Source organism: Parus major, chromosome 13, assembly GCF_001522545.3.
Source record: "Parus major isolate Abel chromosome 13, Parus_major1.1, whole genome shotgun sequence".
NCBI lineage: Eukaryota > Metazoa > Chordata > Aves > Passeriformes > Paridae > Parus > Parus major.
In genome coordinates, this window is record NC_031782.1 from 1689129 (window position 1) to 1709288 (window position 20160).

The 20160-nt window shown below is 57.2% G+C and overlaps 1 protein-coding gene across 7 annotated transcripts in view; it reads right to left on the reverse strand.

Moving 5' to 3' along the window:
• The window catches only part of ABLIM3 (actin binding LIM protein family member 3), a 42690-nt gene extending 22536 nt beyond the window's left edge, over positions 1-20154 (reverse strand). For all 7 annotated transcript variants that reach the window (XM_015642210.1, XM_015642216.1, XM_015642215.1 and 4 more), the window contains exon 1: positions 19951-20154. In XM_015642210.1, coding sequence (XP_015497696.1) covers positions 19951-19963 — 13 coding nt within the window. In that variant the 5' untranslated portion in view covers positions 19964-20154. The remainder of the gene's footprint in view (positions 1-19950) is intronic.
• Positions 20155-20160: the final 6 nt, after the last annotated feature.

A 20160-nucleotide genomic window follows, 5' to 3' on the forward strand; every position in this document is an offset into this window, starting at 1 on the left:
GCTTCCCACCGCTTCCCACCACTTCCCACTGCTTCCCACCTCTGCCTGGCTGCCAGCAGTTCCCCGCCCCTTCCCCTGCAGGGTCCCTGAGGCTGGAAATCCTCAGAACCCTGGCTGGGGTGGGATGCAGCTGCAGTGGGGAGGGAGGAGAGCTGGGAATTCCTGCTGGGCATTCCCGGTGGGCACAGCTGGCAGAGCCCAGGAAGGGCTGAATCCCAGCTCGGGGGCTCGGGAAGAGGAAGCCCAGCCTTGAGGCTGAAGGCTGAGGCAGTGAGTGGCCAGGAAGGAATTCTGCTGGAAGCACTGGAGGCTGAGGGAGAGGCTGGGATGGGACAGGGCTGGGCTGGGGGCACAGAGCGAGGTGAAGGAAACCTCTGCTGGGATATGGGGACAAGGAGGGGGCTCTCCAGGAGCCTGCACCCCAAAGCCCACTGCAGCAGGGATCCAGGGTGACCTGGCTGGCTCCAAGGGGTGGTGAGGGTGAGGGGGAGGATTTCCCCTCCAGGCTGTGTCCCAGGGGTGGCCGGGGAGGAAGGGTGGGAACTCCAGGGCCACGGGATATGGGTTTCTCATCAGCAGCGGGGCCAAAGGCTCCTGCCTGCTGTCCTGCAGCGGCCAGGGCTTGGCTGCAGCCGTGAAAACGCCTTGGGAAGGAAGGGGAGGATGGGCTGGGAGCCAGATGATGCTGGTCCTTCAGCAGGCACAGGAGAGCCTCAGCCTGTGGGGCTGCCCTGACCCCAGCATGGGGAATGTGCCTGATCCAGACATGGAGTCAGAACTAACGAGGCTGGAAAAGATCTTGGAGCCCATTGAGCCCACCCCAGGTCCCTGCTGAGGAGGGGACACTGGGGGTGCCACTGGTGAGGTGGGGATCCAGCTAAAGGATCAGCCAAATCACCCCCAAAATAAAGGGCAGGACCAGCAGTTGGGATGCTCAGCTCTGCTGGTGAATCTGACCTCTGCACGGCCATCTCAGTGCTCAGGTCATTGCTTCCCACGGAGCTCCTGCAGATAAAATCCATTTCCATCAAGGAGAAAATGCCAGATTTACCTTTGGACAAAAGATTTTCTCTCCTGATCCTTCCCCTCAGTAAAATCCAGAAGCATCACGTGGTTCCTTATTTAATATTTACATTTTTAACCTGAGGCAGGCCGAGGGCTCCTGAAGGGCTGGGGACAGGTACCAGGGATCTGCTGTGGGGTGTCTGCACTGAATCCATGAGGGCTGGGCTGGGACAGGCACTGGCAGTGTGGGACAGTGGGCACAGTTCACCCAGAGCAGGCACTGGGCTGTTCCCAAAGCTGCCACTCAGCTCAGAGTGTATTCCAGGTGGGATTCTGCACCCCCTCCAGTCCATGCCAGCCTCTCCTGCCTCCCATCTGTGCCTTACAGCTCAAACCCCTCCAGTGCCACAGCTCCTAATCCAGCCCTGGGCATCCCTAATTAGATCAGGACCAATTACTGCCCCCACCTGCCTCACACTGTCCCCTTGCTGCCACTCCCTGCGTGGGACACAGGGCACAGCCGAGCCGTGGGTGCCGTGGGGATGGCACCAGGGGGCTGCAGTGGCACATGCCTCCGTGGCAGAGGGCACGGAGCTGGGGGTGGCACCAGGGAGGGAACACCCTTCAGCAGTGAGGGTGGCTGGATGTCACAGGTGCCCCATGAGGTGCCAAAAGCACCACGAGGGCACGGCAGGACATGGTGCCAGGGTGGCAGCTGGGTCACATGGGGACACACTGCAAAAAGAGAGAGGAGGGAGGTAAAAAACACCCAGAGGAGACAAAGGATGGAAGGAGATAAGGAGAAAAATCAAGAGGATGGAAGGAAAACAAAACAAAAAAACCACAAGCCCCAAACCCCCCAAAACAACAACCAAAAAAACAAAAGAAAAATAAGGGAAAAAAAGCCAGAGCCCTGCCTGCACAGCTGAATTTGCTTCTGGCTGCGTTTGTGGAAATTATTCTCCAAAATGAGTGTGGAGGAAGCTGTGATTGTCTTCCCTTGCTGACCTGGCCGGGGGCAGCTGCCCGTGCCTGCCTGCAGGATGTTTACTTCCCACACAGGCAGAGCTGGAATGTGCCAGGGAAACCCAAAAACCCCTCAGGGGCTCAGCAGCTTTCACCCCCAGCCCCATCCCAGCAGCAGCCTGGGGTGTCCTAATGAGGGATCTGGGATCAGCCTGGTTTGCTGGAAACACCGACTGCTGCTGGGATTTTCCCAGGTTCCCAAGAAAAAGAGGAAAAAGTTTTTTTCCTAAATCTCTCTGGTGGGAGATCTGATGAGCTGAGTGCAGACAACAGAAAGGCACAACAGAGCTCCTGAGCTTGCCCAGGCTGACAGCTACGCCCTGGGCCGTGCAGAGCCAGGGAACATGCTGTATCCCGAGAATTCCACTGGATCCCACCCTGGCAGCGGCCAGGGAGCACCACAGAACCTCCTGGGCCATCCTCACACACAGGGCTGCAATGGCACCCCCAGGCAAGAGAGGAGGCTGAGCATCCCCTTCAGCATTCCCTGAGCATTCCAAGGCCTGAGCACCCTCTCCATGGAGAAATTCCTGCTGTTGTCCAACCTGGAACAGCCTGTCTCATCCTGTCGCTGTCTGGGAGAACTGACACCTTCTCTGTCCTGGAAGGACCCTGCCAGGGTGGCTGTGTGGGGACTGGAGGAGGATGAGGGGACAATTCCAGGTGTGGCAATTTGGGGGTCACAGAGCTCGGGAAGGGGCTGGAGCAGGGGAGGAGACCCTGGATGACTGGAAATTCCAGTGTACAATTCCCAAGGGATCCCTGTACCCTGCACGAGGCTTCCTCCCATCCCCAGCTGGATCAGCTTTTTCCTGGTTAACACTTGTACAGCTTGTCATGGCAACAGGATCCCCTGGAACTGCAGCTGCAGCCAGGGCTCCTGCTTTCACACATTTGTCTCTCTGCAGACACCATGGGAGCCCCTCCCAGCAGAGCTCTGGGCTCCACAGCCCCAAACTGGGAGTGACTGGGAGCCCCAAACTGGGAGAAACTGAGACCCCAAAAATTGGGAGTGACTGAGACCCCCCAAACTGGGAGTGACTGGGACCCCCACAAGAGGCTGCTGCCTGTCTGCCCATGCCAGGTCCCTCATCTGGGATAGAACTGGGATTTGGGAAAAAATACTCCTGGCTGCTGCTCAGCTCTGCTCCCAACACCGTGTTTGCACCAGGAACTGCTCTTCACAAGGATTCTCCACAGAATTCCAGAGTTATTTCAGTTGGAAAAGCCCTCCCAGTCCATCAAGTCCAGGCTGTGCCCCATCCCCACCCTGTCCCCAGCCCAGAGCACTGAGTGCCACCTCCAGCCCTTCCTTGGGTACCTCCCAGGATGGGCACCCCAAACCTCCCTGGGCAGCCCCTTCCAAGGCCTGAGCTCCCCTTCCATGGGGAAATTCCCCCTGCATTCCCAGCAGGCCTGGTATTTCCAGAGTGTGGGGCTGGAGATGCAGGGCCCGACAGGAACAGCGATAAATCTCCAAAAGGCTCCACTCAGACTTCCCAGGAACTGCTTAATTCCCCTCCCTATTATCCCTGACAATATCTTAGCAGTTCTTGGTGTCTTGGGGAGAGGATGAGAAAGGATGGATTGCATTTTAATTAATAATTACTGAAATGCACGGCTGCCCAGCGCAGGAGCTGTGGTGAGCCCGGAGCAGGAGCTGTGCCCAACAGAGGGGACAGCACAGCTGTCCCCAGGTGCCACAGGGCTGGTGGCAGCTCCTGTGCTGGGGTGGGACCCCAGAAGAGCTGTGAGCAGCCCCCTCTGTCCCTTTCCCAGGCAGGAGCATGGACCCCACAGCTCTGCAAACCCCTCCTTTGAAATCTCTGTGAGGACTTGAGCTGAAGCCGTGCTCTGACACAGGTCAGGCTCAGGGAGCAGGGCAGTGATGGGGGGAGCTGCCCTGGTGGGGACAGGTGACACCAGGTGTGGCACAAACCCAAGCATTTCACACACAAAGCGTGGCCAGGAGCATGGCAGGAGCCACAAACGCCTTCCTGGCCTCACCTCCCGCACGTTCCCTGCCTGCTGCAGGTGTTTGCTGCGGCTCCAGCAGCTCCTGCAGCCCCAGCAGATGTGCAGCACACCCTGAGATCGGCAGTTTGGGCTGCAGGAAGGTTCACTGGAGGCAGCTGAGGAGGGAGCCCTGCTGAGAGGCTGGAGATGGGATTTCCTCCTCACATCTGGTACAGTTTAAAAACCCTGGCCTGAGCTGTTGTGGATGCAGACAGACAGGGCAGGAGTGAGGGGGTGTCAGGGGGATGATGTGCCCAGGCACTAAAGTGGGGCTGGGCTGGGAAGAGGGACACAGCACCCCAGGACAGGGATCTGGGTGAGCACAGATCCCACAGTAACACATGGCTGTGCTTGGTGGCCCTCTGTGGGTCCCAGGGGCAGCAGGACCAGCTGAGACCACAGGCTGGAGGACACCACACCACAGCCAGTGTCTGGCCAAGGATTGGGAGCAGCTTCCCTGTGCCCTGCTGGACCTGCCACACACAGGAGACACAGTCTGAGCCCCAAATCTCCTGTGCTGCAGAACAACAACATCTGAAAGGTATCCCCACATCCCCTCCTGCACTGTGCTCATCCCATGGCCAGGCTGGGACTTGGAGCAGCCTGGGATAGGGGAAGGTGTCCCTGTGCATGGCAGGGGGTGGAACAAGATGATTTTTAATGTCCCTTCCAACCCAACCCGTTCAGGGATTCTGTGACATCCTTACTGCATCCCACCATAAAAGTGTGGGGCCAAACCTGAGCTGCCACTGCCTGCAGGAGCTCTGGGTCACACCAGCCTCCCTCCTGCTGCCCTGGCAGGGTGGTCTCAAGGGGCACAGCCCCCTTGGCAGACAGACACTGGACAAAATCCATCTCCTCCCCTGGATTTGGTTCCTGAGGCCTGACAAGTGCGAGGAGCCCCAGCCAGCTCACCCAGGCAGAGCAGGAGGGGTGGCCTTGAGTGAGGCTTGGAGCCAGCCCCAGCCCACAGGATGCTATTTGCAGCTCCAGCTGGGCTGGACAGGTTTTGGGGGCTCCATGCAAGGGGCTACGCTCGGGTCCTAAAGTTGAGGGATATCTGGAGTAGAAGAATCTAAACTCGAGGTCCAGGCCAAAAGCTGAAAAGCCTGAGCTCATCATTTTGCTGAGGCCAGATTTCCTGCTGAACAGAGGCTGTGTTTAGTGCTGGGAGACAGTCCTGGCTGTGTGGGAGTGCAGGGAGCCCGGGGGGACTGTCCCCTGCTTGCCAAAACCCACCCACCAGCACCCCCAGCCAGGCTGGGGCAGCCTGGGCGAGCTGGAGCACAAGGGACCCATCCCAGCTGAAAAACCCCCTAAAAAACCCCAAAGAGAAAGCAGCAAAGGGGTTCTCTGAGGAAGAGAAAGGGCAAAGGAGCTGTCAGATGGTGGCATCTCCTGCTGGGCGCCGTGGAGGCAGTGCCAGGGTGGCCGGGACAGGAGGTGACACAATGGAAACATTCAGGCTCGCTGCTCACATGAACAGCCGGAGACAGGCAGGACAGAAAGGAGCTTATTCCTGGCTGCTGCAGGAGGGATTTGCTGTTTGCTGCTGCTGTGTTTTGTGTTTGCAGCTTCCCGTATGGAAATGCTTTTTCCCTTTAACCTCCACCCACCAGCCCGGTGGATTTCGGTGCCGTTTCCCAAACATATGGTGCATCCATCAGAGACATAAAGGCTGCTATATTTAAAATATTACAAAAGAAAAGCCAGGAGCTGACATTTTTAAACTAGGGCAGCGTCTGAGAGGGAGAAACGTGGGGATTTAGGATTTTCTCTGCCAGATCAGGGAAGCAGCCCCGTCGGATGAGGCAGAGCCAGGTTGGCACCTCGCCACCTTGCAGCAGACTGTTGCTTCCAGAGTCTGGGAGCGCTTTTGGGAGAGGATCCTCCTGCTCTGTCCCTGCCTGCTTCCAAGGAGCCTGGATCCAGCACATCCCTGCCCTGCTGGCCGGGCTTGGTGTCCAGCTGAGCCTTGGCCGCGGCAGAGTGCACTGAGCTCAATTCCTGCCTGGTTTCTCCTGTTGATTCCCTGGGGGGCTGAGAACCTCCTGAATTCCCCACGAATCACTCTGAGCCTGCAGCATCATTTATCTGGCCACAGGCACTGTGAGGGAGACAAACTCTTGCCTGTTTTATAAACCCTGAGGCTCCTCCACGTCTTTTCTCCAGGCTGGAGCCGCTTTCTCCCATTCTGCAGAGCGCAGAGCACTCCCTTGTTTTATTTTAAACCCTATTCCTGTTGGTATTGTAAGTCCAACCTGGGAGACTGCGTCACAGCCAGGGAATGAGGGGTGTTGGATTTGCTATTTTTAACTCTTTCTACTCCGGGGAGCCAGCTGAAATCGAATCCCCATCCAGAGGCACTGTATGGATATTAATGCAACAAAATGGGAATTTGGGCTGGGGGTGACAGCTGGCAAAGCAAGCCCTGGCGTCACCGAGGGGACAATGTCCCCAGAAATAGGCTGCAGGGCAGGGATATTTGTTACAGAGCCCTCTCAATGCCACCAGCACGAGAGCAGCAGCCCCCAGCCAGGCCCATTCCAGGGGATGAATTACAGCTCAGGGCTGGGGGCAAAACTCCAGCAGGAACTTCTCTGGCTGGCTCCAAATTCCTCCAAGCGCTCTTACAGCCTGGGAAGGTGCTTTCTGAAACAACTGGGAGTTCTTTCAGATCTGTGGCTGCAGCAAGGAGGGCACTGCCACGTCCTCCTGGAGCCCTCCTGAACCCAACTCTCTGCAAATGATGGGGTTGGGAGAGATGAAATCCACTCCTGCAGTCCCCTAACACAGAGCATCCCCCAAAAACGGTGCAAAGCCCTCAGAGGGGAGCTGAGCAGAGCCTCCAGGGGCCCTGCACGGAGGGTGTTTACTGCTTCTTAATCTACTGTGATCCCCCCTCTCTAATGCTGTTAAAGGCTGCAAATGGAGCCTTTAAGTGGCCCTGAAAAGATTGTCCCCGCTCCCCAGGGAGTTCATTTGAGACAGCTGGCCTTGCATGTGGGTGGCAGAGGTGGATGCAGCAGGTGGGGGGACAGGGACATGCCAGGGACAGCCCCATGGCCACACAGCTTGGGTTGGAAAAGATCTCTGAGGCCATCGAGCCCAGCCTATCCCCAGCCCAGAGCACCGAGTGTCACCTCCAGCCCTTCCTGGGACACCTCCAGGGATGGGCACTCCTCCTGTGGTGTTCCAGGCACCACGAGCAGTGCAGGACAGCACAAGGCCTCAGGACAGGCTCTCTGACCCACAGGATCCTTGGGGTAGTGCTGGAAAACCTCACATTTCCGACCCTGATTCCATCTTTCCGACCCCATCCTTCATGCTGGGCTAAAACCCCACGGGACAGAGCTCTGGGGAGCCCACACAGCCCCTGGGCACTGCCAGGGCCAGCAGAAGGGGACCCTGGGCAAAGCGGTGCCAGGCTGGTGACAAACAGCACCCGAGGCCTCTCTGAGGCACCGCCTCACCTGGCACAGCTGGAAGCTGGCTTCAGAGGCAGGGAAAGGCAGGGAAAGGCAGGGATTGGCAGGAAATGTGCCAGAGCAGGCTGGAGTGGTCACAGACCAGCCCTGGGAGCCAGCCTGGGGCTGGTGGCACCTGCCAGGTCTGCCTGTCACCAGCACACAGGGCTGGGCCTGGCATCCTCCACAGGCTCCATCCTGCTGCCCCAGGAGAGGCTGATCCACCCCGGGCTGGGCCCTGACAGCTCCTGGTCTCCTCCCAAAGCCACCAATGTCCAGCTGCTGCCTGGTGTGGCTGCAGCTGGCCGGGGACAATGCTGTCCCCATGAAAAGGCCGTGGTTTTGGCTCTCCCTGCCATCTGTGTGTGTGTATTTCCCACACCAGCAGCAGCAGGCTGGGCTCCAGCCAGGCTCAGGACAAGCTCTCAGACGTCTTCCCAGCACTTTGAACAGCTTCATCATTTCTTTTATGGCTCCCCCAGTGCAGTCCCAGCACCTGGATCATCACAGCCCAAACTGACACTCCTGAGACAGCAGGGATGGGGCCTACATTCTAGAAACATCCAAAAGCTCCCTCACCTGTGGGGTCCAGCAGCCCAGGTGAGGCCAAAACCCCACACCCTGAAAGGCAGCAGGAGGTTTGCCATGGTCCCAGCACGGAATGTGTCCCCAGAGCCCTGCCACAACCACCCAGCTCTCCCTGCCCTCCCTGAGGTGTGCCTGCTGCAAAAACAAGGAGATAAAATAAATCAGTGTGGCCCCAACAGTGAACAGAGCCCAGTTCATGGCTGGAATCCCCTTCCACCTTGTCCTGCTGGTCACCTCCTCCCTGCAGGATGTCCCCACCCTCTGAGTCCTCCGCCTGCACTAAGGCTGCAAAAGCCACCACAGTGGCCCAAGGGTGGCCAGGACTCCACCAAACCCAAGGCAATCTCAGTTTCCACCCCAGGCAAGTGCTGCTGAAAGCCCCCACATGGACTTTGGCAGTTTAGTCTGCCCTGCCTGGGCTGCTCCAGGGGCACAGTCTCCTCCTGTGCCCTCACTCCAAGCTGGGCAGAGCCAGGCCCAGGAATGTGGGAGCAGCAGAGGGAAGCTGGGATGTGCTGGGTTCTCCATGTGGGACCCCAGGAGAGGAGCAGAGCTGCTCCTGAGGCTGCCCTGCCTTGGCAAGCTTCTCTCTGAAACACAGACTTGAGCTTGCACATGCCCAGACATCTGCCCCAGGCAGGCAGCAGGACACACATGCACAAGCAAATTTGGCAACTTGATGTGAGTTAAATGTGCATTTAATTGAGATTTATAGGGGAACTTGCAATAGCAATTGATTATCAAAATCAGATTATTTATGGAGGTTTAGCAGCTATACAGGAGATTAATGCTGGTTGCAGAATAAATCCTCGGTAAATGTATGTTTCCCCAGTAATCAGCTAATAACACGTCATCCTAATTATCTCCTGAAAGGGGCCCAGTGATTCTGACACACACTGCAAGGAGATCTTGTCATCTGCAAATCGCCACCAGAAGGCCACAAGCAGCTCTGTCTCCACACCCACAGGGACTCCTGGTGCTGCAGCAGCTCCTCAGCTCTCCTCAACCAGTGTTTGCTCATTAAAAAAATATTTATTGAAGGTTTTATTGGCATGTTTCTGGCAGCAATAAAGCCGTGCCATGTATCCAGCTCTGCACCCCAGCGCTATCCTGAGCTGCTGAGGGCTCAGCGCTGTCCCCTCCTCTCCCCAGATGTCAGGATGTGCCACAGGGATGTCCCCAGGGAATTCCATCCCTGGGAGGAGGTGGCAGATGCCCCCTGGGAGGGGCAGGAGGGTGCCCTGCCTCTCACCATGGCCAGGGCAGGCACAGGACCACTGCTGTGGGATGCAGAGATGCTCTGGCAGTCACCATGGCAACCCCAGTACACAGCCAGGAGAACAAAGCTGCCAGGAGAGAAACAGGAGTAGAGAAGAGAAAAGGAAGGTGGGGTGGAAGGAAAATAAAAAGCAGGAAGGCAAAGAAAAAAGAGCAAAGGCTGGGGCAGGAGGGAGCCATGGGGAGGGAAAAGAGCTGAGGTGGAAGATGGAGCTGCCTCGAGGCTGCTCCCCTTGGGATGACCTTCAGCAGAGGCAGCCTCTGAGTGCACCACTGAGACATTTTCTGTCTGCTTCCACTGTCCCAGCAGAGGATCCCTCCAGGACATGGCCTGTCCCCCTGCCAGTGTGAATGTCCCACTGTGGTGCAGGAGGGGACACTGCCAGAGACCCCAGAGGAGCCCTGAGGCAGCTCAGGGGCTGGATGGATGGATGGATGGATGGATGGATGGATGGATGGATGGATGGATGGATGGATGGATGGATGGATCCACACCTGGCTGGGGCTGGCACAATGAACTCCCCTGGGCACAGATGGAATTCCTTCCCCTCCTCCTTCCCACACTCGTGCTCTCCTTGGCTCCAGTGTTCAGAATCCAAAGGAGGGGGAGCTCCGGGCAGGCAGACAGGGCTGGCTCCTGCTAAAAGCCTTTGGTGCCTTTCATCAGGGCTGGGGAACAATCAGCCTTGGACTGGCGGGCTGGCAGCGCGTCCTGCTGCTCATGGCCCACAGGGATTGAGTTCTACCGAGGCCTGGAGAGGCTCCTGGAGCAGGGGCTGGACAGGGTTAAAGGAATAAAGCAGGGATTTATTAAAAGCCCTTCCAAGGATGCACCTTGGGCACTGCAAGAGCCCGGCCCTGGCTGCACCCAGGATGGGCCCTGGCTCAGGAGTTTCACTCTTGGATCAGTTCTGGTCCATTTCCACCTTGGGGTGAATTGTGCAATTCCAGCTGCAGGTGATGCAGTCCCATCCTCCCAGCTTGCTCTCCTCAATTCGCTGCTGGTTGCACTTTTTGGGCCTGGAGCTGCAGCGGTGTCCTTGGCTGTGGGGCTGGAGAAGGATTGTTGTGTGTGCCTGAGCTGTGAGGAGACCCTGCTGACACTTTGTGTGGAGTTCAGAGTTCTGCACCAGTGCAGAGGCTGGAAAATAACACAGCTCAAAGTGAAGGCATCAGCACACCTGGGCAGGGTGGGTTTAGCCCTGTCCATCCCACCTCTCCCTGTGTAAATAAATCCATCTGTGTACAGGAAAGCACCAGAGATCCTCTTAACCCTCGGCGCTGCCCTCAGTGCTGCGGGCACAGGAATTGGAGCATTCCTCGTTAACAAACCCATTCATGCAGCTCAGCTCACCCACACCGAGGTCACGGCTGCCTTCCCCGCTGAGATGTCCCTCCCAAGCCGAAGCGACAGTCTGTCCCCAAGAGCCTCGGGATGCCACTTCGCCCAGCTCCTCATTAGCGACAATTAACAGGCAATCAATGGGCTCGGCGGGGCTGGCACTTTCCAGGGAACAAGTCCCCTTTCAGCGGGGGGAAAAATGAGCATGGCTTTATTGTGCTTTTGGTTAAGTGAGCCAAAACCCGCCTGCCAGGGAACACAACTGTGTCCCAAACTGGACCCTTGCTGCCACCTGGCCAGCCAAGCAGGCAGAGAGGGTTGGGGCTGCTGTGGGTATCCCCTCTTGGCCAGCTGCAGTGTCCCCTCCTGGCCAGCTGCAGTGTCCCCTCTTGGCCAGCTGCAGTGTCCCCTCTTGGCCAGCTGCAGTGTCCCCTCATGGCCAGCTGCCGTGTCCCCTCATGGCCAGCTGCAGTGTCCCCTCCTGGCCAGCTGCAGTGTCCCCTCTTGGCCAGCTGCAGTGTCCCCTCATGGCCAGCCCTCCTTCTGGACACCCGTGGGATGGTCCCAGCCAAGGGCAGGCAAGGTGGGAGCAGGGACCAGGGGTAGAGTCATGGAATGGTTTGGGTTGGAAGGGGGACCTTAAAACTCATCTCCTTCAACCCCCAGCCATGGCAGGGACAACAATCCCAGGCTGTTCCAAGCCCTGTCCAACCTGGCCTTGGACACTTCCAGGGATCCAGGGGCAGCCACAGCTTCTCTGGGCACCTGTGCCAGGGCCTGCCACCCTGACAGGGAACAATTTCATCCTAATATCCCATCTAACCTCACTCTCTGTCAGTGGGAAGCCACTCCTGTCACTCCATCCCCTGTAAATTGTCTCTCTCCACATTTCTTACAAGCTCCCTTCAGGCACTGGAAGGCCACAACTGGGTGATCCCAAAGCTTCTCTTCTCCAGGCTGGACAATCCCAAGTCTGCCAGCCTTTCCTGTGCTGGGAGTCCAGAGCAGGATGCAGCACTCCAGGTGGGGAGGGGGATGGACTCTCTCCAGCCAGGCTGGTGCTGCTGACTCAGAACCACCCACAAGGACCAGGCAGGATCTCTCCAGCTTCACTATTCCCTGGAGCTGGGCACTGCTAACCCTCCACAGCCTCTGCTTCCCTGGGTTCCTGTCTAGCTGAGGGAGGGAAAAAAAGCTAAAAAAGACAAGAAAGCAAGAGGGAGACGGTCTGGATGTGACAGGCTGGCGGGTGTGACAGAGCCTTGAGAGCAGCATTTTTTCCCTGCAGTTGGAGCAGGGGCAAAGCCAAGCAGCGTTTCCCAGCTGCCTGCACCAAACAGAGCCACCTGCACAGGGCTTTTCCTGCCAGGGGCAGAGCTGGGGTGGACAGCAGCACCTCAGGGGTTTGGGAGGACAGACAGAGCAGAGCTGATGGCTCCTGCCACATTCCCAGGATGGGAAACTCTTGTGATCCCTCCAGCCACGGTTCCTGCTGCACAAGGGGAGCAGCTGACTCCACACTGTGCCTGCCAGGGGCTGGGGTTGGGGGGCTTCACACCCCAAAGAGAGGTCACAGGGCCTTGTGCCACTGGATATCGGGACCACAGGTCCAGGCCAGCCTGAGGACAAGACAGGACTCGTGGGGATCAGCAGTGGCCACAGCAGACTCCACCAGCTCTCCAGGGGATCCAGAGGAAGGATCTGGCAGATCTCTCAGCTGATGAGGAGCACTTTGTGCCCAGTGGCTCTGCTGCACCAAGGGAAGCCAAAGCAATTAGCATTTCTTGGAGACACTCTGGAAAATTTCCCCTGAGAGATGGGGAGAGCTGCCACAAGCACAGCAAAAGGCCTGGAGCCACCTCCCAGGTCCTGTGCTGGCAGTGCCACATGGCAGAGCAGCACTGTCCCCCTGCAGGGCCCTCCAGCCAGGCCCTCCCCGAGCCCCATCCCAGCTCCAGCACCCCCAGATCCGAGCCCTGGCCATTCCAAACCGCCAGGCAGCTCCCAGCGCCTTTCCCAGAGCACAGCCCAGCTGGGAAAGGCCACCTCAGGGAAATCCACCTCATCCCTCAGCTCCAGCCTGGAGGCAGGGAAGGAGCAGGGATGAGCTGTTTGGGAATCCCGCAGGAGCAGCAGCTGCAGCTGGCCGAGTCACGGATTATTTTTAACAGCTACTTGTAGAATGCAGCGAGCGCCTGCGGGAGACACGGCCAGAGCTGCTGCTCACCCCAGCCCTGTCCCCAGCACGTGCAAGGCACAGATCTCCCAGACAGGCTTTTTATAGGGTTTCCTGCTCCTGCTGGGCACGCAGCTCTGCACGGCCACACCACCTCCTCCCTCAGCAACCATTCACATGCCGCTCACCAAAGTCTTTCCATTCCCTCTCGAGCTGTTTCCTCTTCTCTCCTTATTAGGGATCCACCTACCTATCCATCTTCTCATTCTCTCCCCCTCTGTGGCTATTTTTAAGATGCCATAAAAGCTTTCAACGGGGAGCATCCTCAGGGAGGCAAGGGATTTTATATGTAGCCCATCAGAAGGAGTCATCACCACATAACTCACCACACAGGCAGTGACTTTCCTTTTATTTTATTTTTTCTTTTCAAAAGCAGGGGAGGGGAGAACATCCACACTCAATCCCTCAGCTCTCCTTGGCCAGCTCATCCAGGCTGGGAAGGATCAGATGCAGCCCACTCCTCTCCCGGTGGGGCAGCTGGGCCAGATGGTGGGACACCAGTGCAAGTGCTCTCAAGTCACACCTGGGGGTGGATGAAGGGATGGTTTTGCTCCCTGATCAAAGGCTCCAAGCTGGGATCATCCAGCTTCATGCCTCAGCAGCTGCCAGCAGATGAAGGATGGCCTCCTTGCTGAGAGGAGGGCCATGGTTGTCCCTGTGTGCCCACACACCTCAGAGCTGCTCTGCTTCTTGGTTCATGGTCAAAAGGTGGGGGAAATTCCACCAAAACTGCCTCCAAAGGCACAGCCTGGACAGACAGATGGGACCAGAGTCTTCCTGATCCCCACAGGAACTGCACAACCCCAGAAGCCTCTCTTTTCCCTCCCAGGGTGAGGAACCCCCTTCTTTTGGGGGATGCAGAGCCATGGAGGTGCTCCAGGAGTGGTTTTCACACACAGCTTTGTTCCTCCCTCCTCCTCTCAAGCTTTAAAGGGCTTTAGCCAGGGGTGAAGCAAAGCCACCCTGGCCCATCCACCCTGCTGGGACCCTCTGTGCCTGCACTGGGAATCCAGGCTGGGAGCAGCTGGGACTGGGAGATCCCCACCACATGTCCCAGCAAGTGACTCTGAGCCACCAGACCCACCCAGTCCCCAAGAGGATTTAAAAATAGCTCCCATTCTCCAGCAAGAGCAATCCCTGGAAGTGTCCAAGGCTAGGTTGGGCAGGGCTTGGAGCACCCTGCCCTGTGGAAGGTGTCCCTGCCCATGGCAGGGGACGATACAAGAACTTTAAGGTCCCTTCCAGACCTGGCCATCCTGTAATTCCATGAAAATTCCATGATCCCCAGGGCTGGCAGCACAGCTGGGATGTTGGGAAGGACAGGCAGGGCCTTTCACAAGCGAGCTGTTTCTAAGGGGGGCTGTTCCACAGGGCCTGGCACGTGGATTTGGGAGCTCCCACCGAGCCCTGCTCTACATTTGGCTTTTCTGATCCTGCAGCCTGGCTGCATTTCTGGGAAACAGTCACGTAACTCGCTGCTCTGAGGACAGGTCAAAGCCTGGAACTCAAACTCAGGCTGCAGCAGGCTCAGGCTGGCTTGAGGAAGGGTTTTTGAGGCTGGCATTGGCACCAGCAAAGCTTTTCCTGCCCCACAGCTCTCCAGAATGTGCCACTTGTTGCCAAGAACAACCAGAAGCCATCAGGATGGCTTCAAAGCTCAAACACCTGCTCCCCTCTTCCACTGCTGTGCTCCTCAGAGAAACCTTCCCACAAGGACTTTCCCAGTTCTGAGCCGTTTCCAAGACTCAGAAAGAAGCTGATTCAAAATGGAAGTGGAGTAAAATGTCCATGAACAGAAAAACAAATGATCCTCTGGGCTCTGCAGACCTTGCCAGGCCAGCAAGGGTAAGAAGAAAGGAAGGTCAGACAGGCTGGCTGAGGAAACCACAGCAGCAGCTCCTTTTTCTTTCTGCTCTCAGCCCCAGGCAGTGGAGAAAGCTCATCAATTCCCAGGCCAGGGCTTATGGCTGATACTGATAAAGCATTCAGAAAACTCCACCTGAGCTGAAAAATGCACACAGAAACAGAGGCCTATCAAATACCTGAGCCACCAGCAAATAAACGGGACCTGTGTAGCCGAGTTTGCTCCTGGGAGAGCTGGCTTTGGGCCTCTAAAACCTCAGTCAGCCTTTCCTGAAAGCCAGGAGTGCCCCTGGGGGCTGTGGGGAAGTGCATTCCAGCTGTTCTGCTCCCCCAGGGATGCACTGAGCCCCCTGGCTCCAGAGGGGCTGGCCACAGGCACCACCACCTTCCCTGCTCCAGGCTTCCAGTCCCCCTGCCAGCCTTGCCCACAGCCAAAATCCCTGAGCCTCCCCTCCATTCCTGCATCCTTTTCATCCATCATTCCTCAGCCCAGCTCTTGCCATGACCACTCCACCCCCAGATGCTTTCTGGAGGTGCTGCAGCGCTCACAACTCAGGCACTGATGGATTTAAGAACTAAAAATATCGGATGAGGTGTTCCGAACGCTTCGTGATGGCCCCATCACGACAGGACCGCAGGGTCTGGGTGGGTTTTTCTTCCCTCCCTGCCAGCAAAGACAGCAGCACATGGACTCCTGTCATCAGCCTGCTGCTGTCCCAAATGCTGTTATCCTGCTAAAGCAGTCATCACTTGACGATTAGAAAATGTGCTCTTTATTTCTGAAGAGCACGCTAGGCCCTTGAAAGAATTCAATCGCTTCAATTGACCTTACAGAGCTCACTCCAAGGCCTGCAGGGCCGCTTTCCGTGGTTCCTGCTCTTCTCCAAGGGCCAGCTGCCAGGAATGAGGGTTTGAAAGAGCCTGGATGAAGCCTGGAGAGAGGACAGAGCCCATCCACCAGCCCAGGGACAGAGCTGCTGCCCGGGATCGGAATTTTCTGGCAGCAAAGTGAATGCAATGGGCGATTGTTCCTCTGCTAGGCTTCCCAGGAAAACAGGGAATGATTTGTTGTGTGTCAGTCAGGGTATTGAGAGGACTAAAATGTAGGCAGGGAGTCTGGGAGCTCCCCATGGTGCCCAAATTCTGGAAAACACCCTGCTCCTGACATGGACAGGCTGATTCCTCCGGCTTCCCTGCATTTCTGAAGGCTGGAGAGAACTCCCTGCAGGACCCTCCCAGCTCCTGCCCCACAGGGTGGGGACACCTGGTGAATCACCTGCCTGAGGAGCAGAGCTGGAGCTCCCAGCGATGGGCAGCACCACGGGATTCCTCTTTAATTACACAGGGCCTTAATGGAGTTTGCTGGTAAACACCTTGTAACCACATGTGCCTGGAGATTAGGGGGTAATTACGCTTAGAGGATCACGATCTAAGAGCAAGCATGATTTAGGGAAGACAAAAATAACCAGGCAAACATGTTGCATTCATCAGGATCTGTCAGGAAGCCTCCCTTCCCAAATGCTTCGCTGTCCAGCCTCTCCTCACAGCTCTTACTCAGAGTAGGGGGTGCCTCTCAGCAGGAATTTGAGAGGTGGCAGGGGTAGGGATGAAACTTTCCACTTGGCATACCAAACCTTCTTCGGGAGCTCTCCGTGCTCCAACAGGCTCCCAGCTGCTCCAGGGATGGGGAGAAACGGCTCAGCCCACCCTGAGCTGACTCGCCATCAGATTCTGGCCTCCTTTTTCCCAGGTGTGTGTTGGGGACAGAAGGGAATCTGGGAGATGCCCGGTTTGTGAACCAGCCCCGATCACCCAGTGCCACAGTGATCCAGATCCTGCCAAACCCGGCTGGAGCAGGGAGCTCGCCAGGGTTTCACCTCCCCAGGAGCTGGGGTGTCCCTTGTGGGACCCAGCACAGCCAGGGGCACCTTGCTCCTGCCAGAAGCGGTGCCTGGGCTGGCAGCAGCCCCTCTCCCACCCCAGAGGAGCTGGGCCAAAAGGGATGATGTGTAAATCCCACAGGGTGACTCAGCCAGCACTCCGTGCACCTGCAGCACCCAGAGCTGCTGGCTCCCTCCGAAGCAGCAGAAGGGATTCTTCCCACTCATTTCAGAGGCTGAAATCCTCGGGGCAGTGACAGCTTTAACCCTTTCAGCACGAGCACAGCGCCGGACACCTCAAAGTCCCCGCCCAGATTCCGAGGGAGATGCTTGGAAGGGATTTTAAGGGTTTGTCCTACAAGCTCCAGCTCCCATGGAAATACCAAGCAGCACCACAGACCTGTTTGCTGAGGTAGGGATTCATTTAGTAAGCAATTAGTGAGAGGCAGTGATAGCCTAACGAATGTGAACACCAACACTGTGCCCTCCAAACCCTCACTGCACACCTGGAACCCCTGGAGCAGAGGCCACCTTCCCACCCTTCCACCCTCAGGGCCACCTGAGCTGCTCTGCAGCCTCAGGATAGGAGTTTATGCCCAACATCGAGTTGTTTTATCTCTTCACCTCAAATACAAAATTTTCATCTGGCTTTGCCTTCATTGTGGGACAGATGAGGACATGGGGTCTTCAAATCCAGAGGGAAAAGCATCCCCCTGTCCCCTCAGCAGTGCTGGTGAGGCTCCAGGGCGCTGTGCACGGAGCATCTCCAGAGATAAACCCAGCAAATCCTGCCCAGAGCTCCTGGAGGCCTCACAGATTTGCTCAGCAGCGTGGCTTGGGGCCAGCCGTGGCCCACAGCCACAGGTTTCCTGCCTCACATCAGCTTCAGGCAGGAGAGGAGCGTTAACAAAACGCCCAGAGAAATGGGGAGCAGTGGTGGGAATTCACAGATCAGATGGTGGCATTTTATCCTCAGCTGTGCATCTCCTTGCTTTGCCAGCCCCAAAATTTTAGCCCTGCAGGCACAAGCACACCTGGACATCATAAATTTGTGCACAATCTGGCTTCTTCAGCCCTTGTCCTGGGGGGAAAAGTAGCCAAAAAAATCAAATCAACAGATCTGCCCATGCTGGGAGGCCTCTGACAAGTGGCACCAAACTCTGAGCCGCTGGCCATCGTTAAGGGGTAAAAAAGCCACGCTAGGTCAGTGCCAGGTGGCATCACAGGGGGTGAAACAGAGATGGCACTGACACAAGGCTCCCAGGATTTGGGGTTTTGTGCCTTGTGGGCAGCTGGAATTGAGGCTGGGGAGGGATGCCCAGAGCTTTTGGCAGTGTTCACACCAGTCCCAGAACGTGCTGACGGCAGAGATGGCCCCGCAGCCCGGCCTGGCTCACACAGCCATTGCTGGGAACACAAGTGAAGCTGCATTTGGGCATCCAAGCCCTGCTCGGAGAGCTCCAGCTGCTGGGAAAACAACTGGGAGCCCAACAGGGCAGAGCCAGCACCCAGCAGGGTCTGCACATCCAGAGGGACCCGGAGTGGCCATAAATCACCGACCCCCAGCACCGTGAGTGACCGGGAGATGTCATAGAGCTGCCAAGCCTTGAGTAAAACACGGGGCTACTTAAAATGGAGTAATGGCAATTTAAGCAAAGACTGCAAAGCCCCCCAGAGGGCTCAACAAGAGCCCTGGCAGCTGCTGAGCGATATGCCCAGGGCCACCAAGGCAGAAGGAGGAGCAGCTCCCAGGGGAGCCCTGGCTGTGCCCAGCAGACTCCCCACGAGGCAGGGCACAGGCAGCACAGCTTGGCTCCCTGGCACCTCGCCGTGCTGAAGGAGTTTTGCAGCACAATCAGATCTTTGGAACACACCAGGGCCATGAACAGCCCTTATCTCCAGCAGCAGCCAAGCCGGCTATTAAGAGCTGGGAAGGAATCCCAAAAGGAACCAACAGGCATTTGGCAAAATTGGCTTAGAGGAAGCTTAGCAGTCCCACCTGACCACGGTGGCCACTGATCCCAGCAGTTCTCTGCATCAGCCCTGAGCTGCTCCCCCAGAGGAGCAGAGGGAGGACCCTTTGTTATCAGGCATCCTGCAGGCTCGGAAAGAATCAGTCCCTATTGTTTCCCACCTAGGCAGAGCCAGCCCTGCTCCCCCGGGACGGGGCCTTGCTCCTGTCCCAGGTGTGGCTTGGGCACAGGGCACCTGGAAAGTTTCCTCGCCTCTGACACAGCCCAACAGAGCTGGAATCACCTGTTCTGTTGCCTCGCAGCGTGCCAAGGCATTTTTCACGGTGTTTTGCTCGGGAACCACCCCAAGCCCTCGGATTGAGAAACCTCAGCACGCCAATGCAATGGAGAAGTTGCTGCTCTGCTGTTTTGTGCCTGGGGGAGGGCTCCGCTCCTCACACAGCTCCAGGACCCACGGGAGGGGCAGGGGGGCTTCCCTGGAGAGGTTATCCCAGGAGGAAGCCCCTCAGGTGGCCATCAGCATCAACTCCTTTGCCAGGGACTTGCTGCTTTTACAGGAAGGGATCAGAGCCGTGCCAGCAAGGTGGGCACAGCTGTCACACGGCACGTCAGGTAGGAAAAATAAATTGATTGTGGCTTCCTCAACCCCGATCAATCTTCCCAGACTTTCCAGCAAGGGCACAGAATCCAAAGTGAGCAGCCTGGTGCCAGTTCTCATCTTAGGCAGCACATTTCCGAGCTCTGCTTCTTTAGAAATTCATCCTCAGCGCATGAGTGCCTCCGTCCCTGTCTCACACGCACAATAGGAACACCCACATCCCCAGCTGCAGAAGGTTTTTTTGGGGTTTTTTTTCCAGGATTGCACCTGTGCTTTGCTCAGCTTTCTGGGTCTCTCCTCACCCTTCTCCTCCTCCATTTCTTCCCAGGCAGAGGCAGCAGCAAGTGAGGCTGTGCCTGTCAGAGCGCTCCTGGCTGCCTCTCACCATGTTGCGTATCGACATTTCAGTCGATGCTCTGCCCTCCAAAACCCCAGAAATCCAAGCCAAGAAAAGTACTCCGTGGAGATAAGCACCACGGCTCAGCCCACATCACACACAGCCGAGCCAGAGCCTGTCAGAAAGCAGGCAGGCAAAAGGCAGGCAGGAAAATAACCCAAAATTCCATCCCACCAGGCTTGTCAGCGCTGTTATGACATTTTCTTTCCAATTCCTCCCAGCCAGCTCGGTGCGGTATCAGCCCCATTCCCACAGCCCAGGCGAGAGGACGCCGTACTCACTGCTAGTGCTCATCCTGCCGCTCCTTCCCCGTCCTTCTCATCCAACAAAGGGGCAAAGATGCTCTTTAAATCCGCTTTTCCTGCCGCGGGAGGAGGCTGCCGCTGTCCTTCTGCCGGGAGGAATATTCCCGTGCGATCCGCCGCCTAACGCATCCCACGGCGGCTGTCCCCAGGGCCGGCGGATGCCAAGGTCACGGCTGGCAGGGAGGG